General features: G+C 30.6%; 1 protein-coding gene across 1 annotated transcript; it reads left to right on the top strand.

The window, feature by feature from the left end:
* Positions 1-9,599: 9,599 nt before the first annotated feature.
* On the top strand, positions 9,600-11,359 carry LOC100780628 (polygalacturonase). Its single transcript, XM_003522929.4, has 4 exons — positions 9,600-9,757; positions 9,893-10,204; positions 10,298-10,816; positions 10,940-11,359. Exons 1-4 carry the CDS (start codon positions 9,638-9,640, stop codon positions 11,156-11,158), a joined length of 1,170 nt encoding a protein of 389 aa, XP_003522977.1. The 5' UTR covers positions 9,600-9,637; the 3' UTR covers positions 11,159-11,359.
* Positions 11,360-12,831: the final 1,472 nt, after the last annotated feature.

Here is a 12,831-nt window from a genome sequence, read left to right as displayed (position 1 = left end):
AAACTGGTAGACATCTCCATAGTGCTCCTCTGCAAACCACGGTGCAGGTTAAGGAGAGTGAGAACATTTAGTTGATTTCTCTCTCAAACTATGACCCAGTTGTTTCCTTCCTTTTCTTCTTCGAGTTTTCCTTAATGGGCTTTGATTTCTTCTCCTTCTGAGGATTGGAGGTCAAAAGGGGAAAACTTAGTGGTGACCCTCTTGATGTGTTTGACTTTTTGTGGTTAAAACATGGTGAAATTGAGGGATTAGAGAGGTGAGAGAATAGGAAATGGGGTGAGTGTTGGTCTCTTAGGTTTGCGATTGAGCTAGGAGGGAGTGAAATAAGGTTTAGGTTTAGGAGAAGGGGAACTTAAAGAATAGAGCATTCATGTTTTTGTTTCTAACAAATGTGATTCACTCTCATAATCGATTATGATGTGGTCATAATCAATTACGACTTACCCATATTGAATCCTAAAGCCTCTAGACGTAATTTAATCGATTACAACTTCCTAGAAATCCAGAGTAGCAGCCTCATACTTGAATTAATTAATTACAAGATTACTGAAATCGATTATAATGCATGCCAATGGAAAAAATTTACAAAAAATATGCTAAAACAAAATTTAATGCTTTCTAAATGCACACAAAAACAAACAATCAAACAATTATGCACAATGAAAACATACAAATGCAAAGAAATGTGTACATGAGAATGAATGTAGGTTCCCATATTGGCTCCAATGAGATTAGACTCACTTAAAATGGCAAGCTCATTATGAAGATGGTAGAAACTATATCTAGGAAGAGGTTTGGTAAAGATATTAGCTAGTTTTGAGTCTCTATCAACAAAATTTATCACAATCACCCTTTTGAATGTGGTCCCTAATGAAGTGGTGCCTAATCTCAATATGTTTAGTCCTATAATGCAAGATAAGATTCTTAGTAAGGCTTATGAAACCTTTACTTTCAGATCCTCCTCTTCAAATACCTTCCCCCGGCCTTTAAGATGATTCACCATTTGAGTAAATCTCCTTTGGACATCTGCTTTATTTTGTCCTTGTTTCATCCTAAAAGTCTCATACTCTTGAATAAAAAGAGTTATTTGTTAATCTCCTTACTTTTGGAGTTTCTTCATGAGTGACTTGAATAAGATACCACATTTCCTTAGTCTGTACACGCCAATACCCTGAAAAATTCATTAGAATTTAAAGAAGACTGAATGATATTCATAGTCTTAAAATCATATCATCCTCTTCTAATTTCCTCTACAGTCCAAGATTCAAAAGGTTTCTATACAATTTTGTCATCAACAACATCAGTTGGAATTGAATAGCCATTTACCATAGCTTTCCAAATGCCTCTATTAATAAACTCCATAAAGATTTTAATACAAACTTTCCAAAATGGATAATTCAGACCACAAGAAAGTGAAGGTTTGCCAATAAATGCGCTTTCAACAAATGCCAATTGATTCCCAGCCATAATCAAAGTGAGTTTGATAAAATCTTATTACTTTTCAAATAGTCTATCTCAATTACTATATATAGCAACCTTAAAACATATTCCTCAAACCGTCAACAGCAACATAGTTCCATCACCATTCATCATCAGGAGTCATAAACATCATACACCACGTAAACCATTGTTGGCATCACCTATCACAAATTCCCATCATACACAATCATCATAACAAACACACACGGACTATAACACCCAGATATTTGTTTTATATATTTATTTATTATATAAGATTATTTTGCATTGTGAAAATGTTTTCTTTATAATTAAATGAATAAATAAATATTATTTATTGTTATTATTAAAAAAAATTATGTTAATAATAATAATAATAATAAGGGCTTGAGCATGTTTAAGTGAGTTTTGGGGTTGTGTTAGTGAGTTTTTCTCATTAATTAGCATAAGCTTAAGTCTCATTCTCTCCCTAAAGAAAACCTAACTTCTTTCTCCTTCTTCTCTACTCTTAGAACCTTCGTCATTGTAGAGTCTTCGAAGGGAGTTCCGTCGAAATCGTGAGTCAAAGTTGGAATAGTGCCTCTTCTCTATGTTTTCTTTTTTTCAAGGTAAGGGGAAAGTGAGACTATGATTTTTTTGTTTTTCCTTTTTATGAAATATTTAGTCATTCATATATACTTGATAAGATTTCCATCACGTAAATTTTCCTTGCTTCGATTATTATATTGTCGGGATATCTTATCATTTTTTTTTTCACAAAAGCACTTGCTATCATTCGGACACGAATATTGACTTGGAAGGGAAATTTTTTTTAATGTTTCGGCTTGTCCTGGATTACATAGTTATATAGATATTGATAAGAAAATATTGTGTTGATGTAGTTCTTTGAAATTGGCACACTGCGATTCTTTGAAACTGACACATGAATTCTATTCACATATTTCAACCGCGTTCAATTTTTTCTATATTTAAGAACCACGATGCTTCCTGCACGTATTATATATAATAGTCCATTTGTATATTATGTTTTGAAATAGGTAACTTTATACACGAGAGAAAGGGCTTACGGTGCTTTCATATAAGCCTACAGTGGATTCTGTTATGATGGCTATTTTTTTCTAAGGTGTGATTTTCGTGCTGGGTAGGTTTTTACAGATTTGTTATGGTTTGTGCTGTGTGCTTGTAATAGTACCTGGCCTCTAAGTTTTGTTATCGTACAAAGCACCTTTTGTTGTATCCTTGCTTGGCTTTGGGATTTCATTTCTTATGGCAACTCCTAATATTTTATATTATATATTTATCTTGGCCGTTAGAAACAAAGTACAAAAAGTGGCACTATTTACTTTAAAATTAATAAGATCAGAGTTTTCAATTTGAATTAACTTTGTATAGAAATTGTTTTTTTTTCAACTTTAAGACTTTATCTTTGATTCATGATATTAACGTTAATATGTATTTAAATGTTATATTCTTTTTACTTTTGGTACTTTTATTTTTACTTTTAATACTTTCTTATATTTTTGTTGTTATATATGTGTTTATATGTGTACAGTATTGTTAGATTTTTGACAAGCGTACCAATGTTGTCATAGGTTACTGATTTATAAAAAGAGATTCTCTCCATAGGGACTTGAGTTACTCAATTCCTTCGAATAAGGGTTATTAGTTCAATAGTTATGTACAAGTCTAATCAAAATATCATGGGTTTATTTAACTGACGAAAAATAACTAAAGTAATAGAATAATAGAAATAACGGAATTTAGTGCGTCAGAAATGCATAAAATTACGAAAACAATAATAATGAATTTAATTAATTCAAGAAAAATGTAGGAATGAATTTCATCGTTCATACTCTCAGTATGCTAATAAGATTAACATATATGAATCATTTTCTAACATTACTAATGCACACATTAAGTTGTCCCGAATCGATTCCTCGTACTCGTGAATCCTAAGAATATATTTATCGAATATCGATCCCTCACATATAAAGTAAATATCTTGGCATTACGATCATAATCTCATGCTATTTGCAATCAAAATGTTATGTTCTATTCCTAGCAATGTAACGTAAAGAGTAACTTCATTCAGTGCAAATTCTAAGAGTACTTCTCAATCAAAATTAAAATCCAATTTCATAAAAGTAGTGATCAAATAGAATCAAGCATTACAAACAGAATGGAATCACCAATAATGAGTAGAAAAGATTCATACATATATAATATAAAAAGAGATACGTATGGGTACAAAGATTACATCTAATCCTTTGGAGAAACTAACCAATCATTGTGTAAAGTACAAGACTAACAAGAGAAATGACGAAGGATGCGATCCATGGTCACAACTCTACAGCGCCCGAGCTCTAATTTGTGCTTCCTTCTTCCTTCTAGTGTTTCTCACATTTTTCTCTCTCTACTTTTTGATGTGTTTTTCTTCTTTATTTGCATGACTATTTATAAAAAAGAGCCAAGAGGTGCAAACAAATTTGCCTAGGCGAGCTAAACTCACCCAAGCAAATTTCTTACTTAGCGTTGAAGGCAGCAATTCGCCTAGGCAAATTGTAGCTCGCCCAAGCGTGTTAATTACTTATGCCTAAAGAAACTTGATTAGCCCAAGTGAACTGGTTGCTAACCATGGCGAATGGATGTCTGAAATATTGGAAAATGACAATTTTGACCTTCCTTTTGACTTGGTTTCTGGAACTAACAAACAATCATCAAAACCTACAGAATCATGGATGAATTTTCCATATTTAAACAAAAAAATTAGTAAATTATACAATATATATAAAACAACTAGGTTTAAGGAAAGTTTATAAGAGAATTATTACAATGTAAAGATAAGTGCTAACATTTTAATCCCAAAAATAATTGAAATATGACACTTATCAAGTATATTGTAAATTAATAATTTTGATATTATAATGTTATTATAGTATGATTCTTAAAATTATTATTGTGTTGATGTTTGGAAATATTTTTGTTTGATTGGATGTGTATATGATGATGTGGCAAAGTGTGATATCATTGTAACACCCCAATTTTCTACATTAAGAAGTTTAGAGTAGTAATAGCTTGTGTTTGTTTTGATATGCAATATAATAACATTATCTTTAGTGAAATGATTTATATAAGAGATGGGATCATCATAGGATAGTCTAGTGACCTAGATTTAGAGTGTTGAGTCTAGGAAAAAGTGGTTTAGAAGTACAAAACCCTTGGTCAAATCTTCAGTCAACAAAAGTCAACTACAATCTAAAAGTTAAAGTAAGGAAATTCCTCATTAATGACAATTTTGTAAATAAAGGATTTTTAGGTTAAAATGAGAGATTTAGGTTGATAAATGAATTGACTACTCTAGGATCAACTTAGAAGTTACAATTTAATTAATAAACTACGTAGAAGACTAAGTCATTAAGAGAAGTTAGGAGAACTAAAAAAAAGGAAAAACCTAGAGGACCCACAAGTGGGTCATCATCTCCTAAACCTAGAGCCTTCTATATATAAGAGAGAGAGAGAGCATAGCTTCTTCTTTTTTTCTTCCTTCTTGCTTGGTGTGAGTTGTGGGGTAAAGTGAAAGGTCTTAGGTGAGTTTTTCAACCCTTTTCTCATGCTCTTCTTCATTCTTCTCTTCTCTACTCATTAGGATCCTCACATCTCTCATTTGTTTCATTTTCATGACAATAATCCTAGGAGATACTCAAAGAATCAACTCACCCCATACTCATTTCTTTTCTTCTTTGTGTCAACCAAGAGGTAAGCAAGGAGTACTTGATCACTTAGAACCCATGCTTTGTATGAGAAGTTAAACTTCATTTATGATGTGCTTTTGTTTGTAATTCGAATTTTGTGTTGTGACCCTGTGATTTATACATGCTATATTTGTGAATTTTGGGTTCTAAAATGAGTTTCTTGACCCCAAAAATCTAGGAAAGCATACATGATATATCTTATTTGCAGTTGTATAGCATTTGGAAATGAAATTTTAAGTTAGGGCAAGTTATGTATGCATATTCCTCTGTTTTAAAAAATTTTGAAGTTTTCAATGAAATCTATGATTATGGACCTCAAAATTGAACTTACTATCTCTAGAAACCTAGGGTTAGACATAAAATACATCCTATTTGAGTTAGAATGGCTCTTGGAATCAAAATTTCAAGTTTTACTCTTTTTTGGTAAAATCTACTATGTTTTGCACGAACTGCATAGGCTCTGTTTCTATAGATTTTGACCATGAAAGTGAATTCCTCATATTTGAAAATATAGGATTTGATATAAAGTTTACATAAAATGTATTTCTACAACTCTTGGAAATTAAAAAAACAAGTTTTGTGAAATTTTATTACTAGGTACAGGGCAGTTCAGTTTCAGGACCAAATAGGGAGTGGCTTTAGGAAATTTTGAGTTCAAAATTGAGTTCCTTGCATTTGAAAATATTGAGATGCATACATTTTTTTTGTTCTAAATGGATTTCTACATCAACAAAAAACTTGGTTTTAAAGTTAGACAAAGTGGGGATCATTGCTCCCCCAACTTTGAGCTCTCAGTCATATATGTGATCTCTTGCATTGTTCAAGTTCTAGTATTGTGAAAATCTCTTGGGTTTAGAATTTTGTGTTTTCAGTTATTCACTTGATAATAAATAAATAAATTGTGTGTGTGTATTGGGGTAATTGGAGTTTTCTTTGGGAGGGAACATAGCATGACTATGGACCGTTCTTAGAGCTACTCTCTGAAATGCGACTATTGAGCCTTGATTCTCTTAGTTTGGGTGAATTGATCCTTTCATTAGAATTGTTATATTCTCTATTTTGACATGCATATCCTTGAATGGATTCTAAATTTTCTGAAAAGATGAGACAATGATAGGTTTTCTTGAGACCTGTGAATTGTTTTGATAAATTTTTCCACTAGTTGATCACTTTGAGTCAAAATGATTATTTCTTTCTAGTTCTTGAACTATATTATGTGAATTTTTGATGTGCGGAAAATGGGGGAACTAATGTACGTTGTAAGTTGTCCCAGTGAATAAATCCTATGTCCTTCTCTCTAGTGAAATCAAAGAAAAAAAAGTGGTTATGTAAAAAAAAAAATTACCCCGACGACAATAAAAAGAAGAAGGAAAATTTGATCACAAGTTTAAATGAAAAGAAAGATGCAAAAAATGAATGTTAAAGTTCCCCTTATTTATCAGTGTATTCATATGATGAAGTGAAGCCCGTTGTTAACCTATTTCTTTCGGTAACTATCTTACATTACATGTCTGCCCCGATTACATCCTAATATGTCTCACTTATTCTGAACTTTTGTGATTTATCTGAGTTGAGTTGATTTATTTACAAAGTTTTGAACTTATTAATTGAATTGTGATTTTGAGTGTAATTTTCTACCTGTGTAACACTGAGAGATGGTGAGAAAAGTGAACTCAAAGCTATTTTAAGACTATTTGCATGTTAATTATAAGCCTAATGGATTCTTGACTAAATTTTTTATGTCCCATTGTGTGAGTATTTACTTTTTGAGTAAATGGGGATTTTTGATACATGAGTTTTGACTTGGGAGAATTTGTTTAGATTAGAGAACTAGAACAATTTCTTGAGGACAAGTAATGCTCAAGTGTGAGGAGGTTGATAAACCACTTCTAGGGTGATATTTTGTGAGTTTTTGTACCATTTGCATGCATTTTCTTGGAAAAACTCATGTTTGGATTCTAGTTTTGTCTCGCAAAAATATATATAACTTTTAAATTAAGTGAAAAAAGTGGAAATTTGCACTTTTACCTGAAGATTTGAAGTCTCTGTCACTTGACCACAGTCATAGTGCATGCAACACGACCATGGTGAGCATAACAACCATGGTAAAATGACAATGCCCATCTACAAATAATGTCAGCATTCCAGCAATGATCGTAGTAAACTCACTATGATTGTAGTCACATCATGACAATCTTAGTCAATTGATCATGCTACAAAGCTTTAGCGTCAACAGTTTTTTACTATGGCCATGGTTGATTTTAGCATGGCCATAGTGCGCTTCTGGTGAGTTTGTTATCTTAGGAAGCTATAACTAAGGGCTTTAAAATTTGTAAAAATACTTTTTTATCATATTTTCGAATTAAAAAGCACTTTAGAGGGTTTTGAGAGCTGCAAGGTGAAGGCAGCACCCTAAGGATGGATCACGATCATCATTCTTCCCTTGTGGTATGTCTAAGCTAATTTCTTATAGGCTTTATATTTTTGCTTTGACCATAAATAGCTAGTCACCTTAGTCTAAGGGATATGATGTAACTTTCTAATTGTAATCCTTTATTTTTTTAATGAAATTCCTTAGTATTTTTATATTAATTAATTATCTACCTTTTTATTATTGTTTAATTGGAAATTGATCAATCATATGCTTAATCAAATGTATTGTGGTGATCATTTGTTTATGTTTGGTAGACCTAGGTAGAGAATAATGCATGATCAAACTCTTTGGAAAATCTCAGATAAATTAGTTAATCTTTAATTGATCATCCCTGGAATTGATTATATCTTTTGACTTGACTTAAATTGGTATATCTAGGATCATTGGAGTATAGATTTAAAGCAAACAACATCCTTTGACCTTGATCATAAGCTTTGGTTGACATTGGAAATCGGTAGTTAATTGTAGAAAGAACTTCATTAGAATTGAGATTAGGGAAAAAATAGTACTAGTGAATCATAATCCGTTGTCATTTTACTATCACTTAAATATCTCTTTTGCAATTATTTATTGTTTTCTTTTAAAAACCAAAATGCACAAAAATACTTAAATCTTCTTTTTAATCATCTCAAATGTTTTGTTTAATATTTTTGGTTTTTGGGGTTTGACAATCAGACTTTTAGTCCAATGTTACCACTCGGTAAGACACACTTATCATTGTGTTAGAACTATTTTTATGCATCACCAAACCATCTCAAAATTGTTTACTTTTTTACTTTTGTTTCAAATTCTCTCTTGTTCATGTTTTCCCTTTTCAGAGAAGCAGCAAAAACAGTTTCATTTTAGCAGCTTCAATATCCCTTTTTTTTTTATTTCTAGACTTTGTTGTTTAAAGAAAAGTTAACAAGTGTTTTTTTTTATTCTCTCTTGTTCATGTTTTTTTTTCATCTTAGCACAATTAATATTACAACTTAATTAGAGGCTCCCCGAAAGTTATCACATAAAATGAGACAAAATGTTTTAATTATATTTTCTTAATTAAGTCAAATTTAATTTTCTATTTGATTAATTTTAATCCCTTTTAAAGTTATTATATTAGAAAATTGTGGTGTTACAATCTCATTGTCTCCACATGTCAACAAACATCTATAGAAACAAAAAAAAAGGTTCCATATTCTAGGTACACCTTATTTCATATAGAAAATTATTATAATTTGAAAGATGGAAGAATGAAAAATAGTACGCATTGAAGTTATCATTTATAATTTAAAAATAAGGTATTTATATTTATAACATAAGAATCCAAAAGATGAGACTTATTTACATTATATGGAAAATATGTATTTGTAATTTTTTTTTAAAAATGAGTTATTGTATAAAATTTCTAATTTAAATAGTTTATTTCAATATGCTGAAGTTTACTAAAATTGATCGTTACGCATTCTAAATGTTGATCTTTTATCATTTTCTGTAAAGAAAGGGATAAAATAATATATATATATATATATATATATATATATATATATATATGAATTATTTTTAATATATTTCAATTAATATAAATCTCATAACCTTTTTTTTATTTTTTTGATAGTCAATAATTAAAAGGAATATTTTTTTCAATTTTTGTAAAAGATAATTTTTGGATATCTTTTATCCTCAATTTGTATAATGCTTTCTAAACATGATATTTTTCCAAATCAAATTAAATCATCTATAGTGAAATTAAATAGAATTTTTATAAATAATTAAATTTTTGGCAAATATAATAATAGGTTATTAACGAGTGATGCAAAATTATTTGTTAAAAGTGGGAAAAAATATCAACCAGACAACTAAAAAAGGAAAGATATAATTAGATAATAGTTGTTAATAATGTTTATGGTCTTCAAGCCTTGCTACTCTAATATAAATATAATCCAATCATACTCCAGAATCAATTCATTCATGAGAAGTGCAAAAACAGTGTAACAAAAAGAAAAAGAAAAACAATATGAAGTTCACTATAATCACAATATTTTTCTCTTTATTTCTACTTGACTTTGGTTTTGCACAACAGGGGGATCTTGACATATCAAGATTTGGAGGAAAACCAAATACAAATATAGGCCAGGTATCAACGTGTAACATTGAAAAAAAAATTCATTTCAACATTTGATAAAAAAAAAATAGGGGTAGTCTCAAAGGTAGGATCTTTTTAACTATTATCACTTCTTTTTAATTGATTTGTGATTTGCATATTCTAAAGGCTTTCTTAAGTGCCTGGACTCAAGCATGTGCATCACCAACTGCTGTCAAAATTGTGATTCCAGCTGGCACATACCAAATGGGTGCAGTTGATGTCAAAGGTCCTTGCAAGGCTCCTATTGAGGTTCAAGTTGATGGAACAATTCAAGCACCTACAAACCCAACTGACCTTAAGGCGGCTCATCAATGGTTTGTTGTTCAATATGTTAACTCTTTCACCCTGTCGGGTAAAGGTGTTTTTGATGGTCAAGGGGCAACTGCTTGGAAACAAAATGATTGTACAACAAACAAGGACTGCAAGATGCTTTGCATGGTAAATAAGTATTAATATTGAAATTAAAAATATCTTGTGCCTTCTAACACAAATTTAACTCCCTTTTATGCTTTATTTCTCAAATGTCAACAGAATTTTGGTTTTAATTTCCTCAATAATTCAATTGTCCGTGACATTACTTCCAAGGATAGCAAAAACTTTCATGTGAATGTTTTGGGGTGCAACAATTTCACATTTGATGGGTTTAAAGTTAGTGCACCAAAAGATAGCCCCAACACCGACGGAATCCACATTGGAAGATCCACAGATGTGAAGATTCTTAACACAAACATTGCTACCGGAGATGACTGTGTCTCATTGGGTGATGGTTGCAAAAATATAACTGTCCAAAATGTGAATTGTGGACCTGGTCATGGCATTAGTGTTGGAAGCCTTGGGAAGTATGATTCTGAAGAGCCTGTTGCAGGTTTTCTAGTTAAGAACTGCACTTTGAATGGAACAGATAACGGTGTGAGAATTAAGACTTGGCCTAACACGCCAGGAGCAATTACAATTACTGATATGCATTTTGAAGATCTTACCATGAATAATGTTACGAACCCTATCATCATTGACCAAGAGTATTGTCCTTGGAACCAATGCTCCAAGCAGGTATTTAATTCGTTATCCATTAATGTATAGGATGATGATATTATTTTAGTGACTATAGTTCATACACTAAATTGATTTAAAAGACTGATTTTTATTCCATTTTTTGTTCTTATGATGGCATAGAATCCGTCAAAAATCAAGATAAGCAAGGTTTCCTTCAAGAACATTAAGGGCACTTCAGGAAGTCAAGAAGGGGTGGTTCTTGTTTGTAGTAGTGGTGTACCATGTGAGGGTGTAGAGATGGCTGATATTGATCTCACATTCAATGGAGCTGCAGCAACAGCTAAATGTGCTAATGTCAAGCCCACAATAACAGGAAAAGCTCCTACTTGTGCAGCCTAGAATGAGCAACAACAATAATGCCCATTTTTTTTTAACAATTTTCTTTTACTATTTTTCCTATGTAGAGAAGCAAGCCATCCCCATTAAAAGAGGAGGTGTCTAGTAATTGTATTCTCTTGTGAATAAATACTTCAATGTGGCTATGGTAAAATAATGATCATATATGTAATGTTTCTTCAATACCAAAAGAAGTCTTCTTTATTCATCTTATTAATTAGCTTGTAATATGTTCCAAATTCATACCCAAGTTTAAAGTTTAGAAAGTGTCAAGGAATCATACCCAAGTTTAACAGTTATTACTATATGTTACACTATAGTAATAACTGTTAATATACAGTAAAAGACTCAAGGGACCTTTTCCATTGGTGAATTGATTCAACTAATACATTGAAATGGTTACAAAACTAAATTTATTCAAAGTTACCTCAAATTAGATCAAACAAGTGTACAATATTTTTTAAAATCTATCAGTGTCTAACCTATGAAGAGGATGAGATTAATAATTCTTTCTTGAGGTAAGAATTTTCTTAGGGGTCAAAATATGTTTGAATATGATGATATTAGTATGTCAAATTTATAAGTTAGAAAATTTACTCAAGACTATTTGATGTAATATGAAGCTTTAGCTTAGTAGAATTTACTATTTAAGAGCTTTAAATTTAGGTGAGAAATTTATAAGAATATTTTTATCTATTTAATTGTATTTTGTTTATGTGGGTAATAGATTAGACGAGTGCTATAAAATATTAGGAGGTTTAAGGTGTAATACCATACAGGATATAACCTATTTCCTTCTTATATTACTAAATTATAAAAACTTAGTATAAAATAATATCAGAGTTTAATATGAAAAAATAGAGTTAAAGATACATTACATAAATAAATCCTTGATCTTGTGCATATCGCTTCGACATCATTTTCAATCACATACAATCCCATCGTAGAAGGTTTTCCTTTCCTCCATTCTCACAATAAAAAATAAATGATGAACACAAACATCACAAACACATGTGCATTCAATCACACCCATAACGAACCCATTTCAGTTCTTCTAATTTGAAAATGCACCACCTTTTGGTCTCAAAGAGGTTTAAATAGCATTTTTCACCGCTATTAAGATGTCAGCGTGTAAAGCGTCTTTATTTTTTTAAAAAAAGCAAAGAAAACTATGTTGTAAGACAATTATATTATGACTTCTAAACAATTGTAATTTTTTTTGTAAAAAAAATCACATCCTAAATTATTTTATTATTATTATGTTATTATTTATATTTTTAATTATATATGAAATACTTACAATATTATTAATATTAATAATTAAATATTAGTAATAATGGAATGTTAATATTAAAATGGCAAATGAATTAATTTTGGTCACTAAAATAGTACGTACATTCTGAAAGCCTTCTTGAGATGGAAATCCATTTCGGTAGCTACTTTGAAATTTATTTCGGGTAAAATAACACCTAAAATTGATCTGATCACTAAGAAATAGAAATGTGTTGTTAACTAGAGAAAAAATTAGTGTTATTTCTGATATCATTGACACTATTAGGGACTAAAATATAGTCGATCACTGAGTTATTGAAAATTAGGGCTCAAAATCAATCGTTAGAATTTCCTTAAACAATTTTCAATATTTAAATCACAGTGTGACCGCGTTAGCGACAAGA

The sequence above is a fragment of the Glycine max genome, chromosome 4 (assembly GCF_000004515.6).
Source record: "Glycine max cultivar Williams 82 chromosome 4, Glycine_max_v4.0, whole genome shotgun sequence".
Taxonomy (NCBI): Eukaryota; Viridiplantae; Streptophyta; class Magnoliopsida; order Fabales; family Fabaceae; genus Glycine; species Glycine max.
This window is presented reverse-complemented; position numbering and strand designations above follow the sequence as displayed.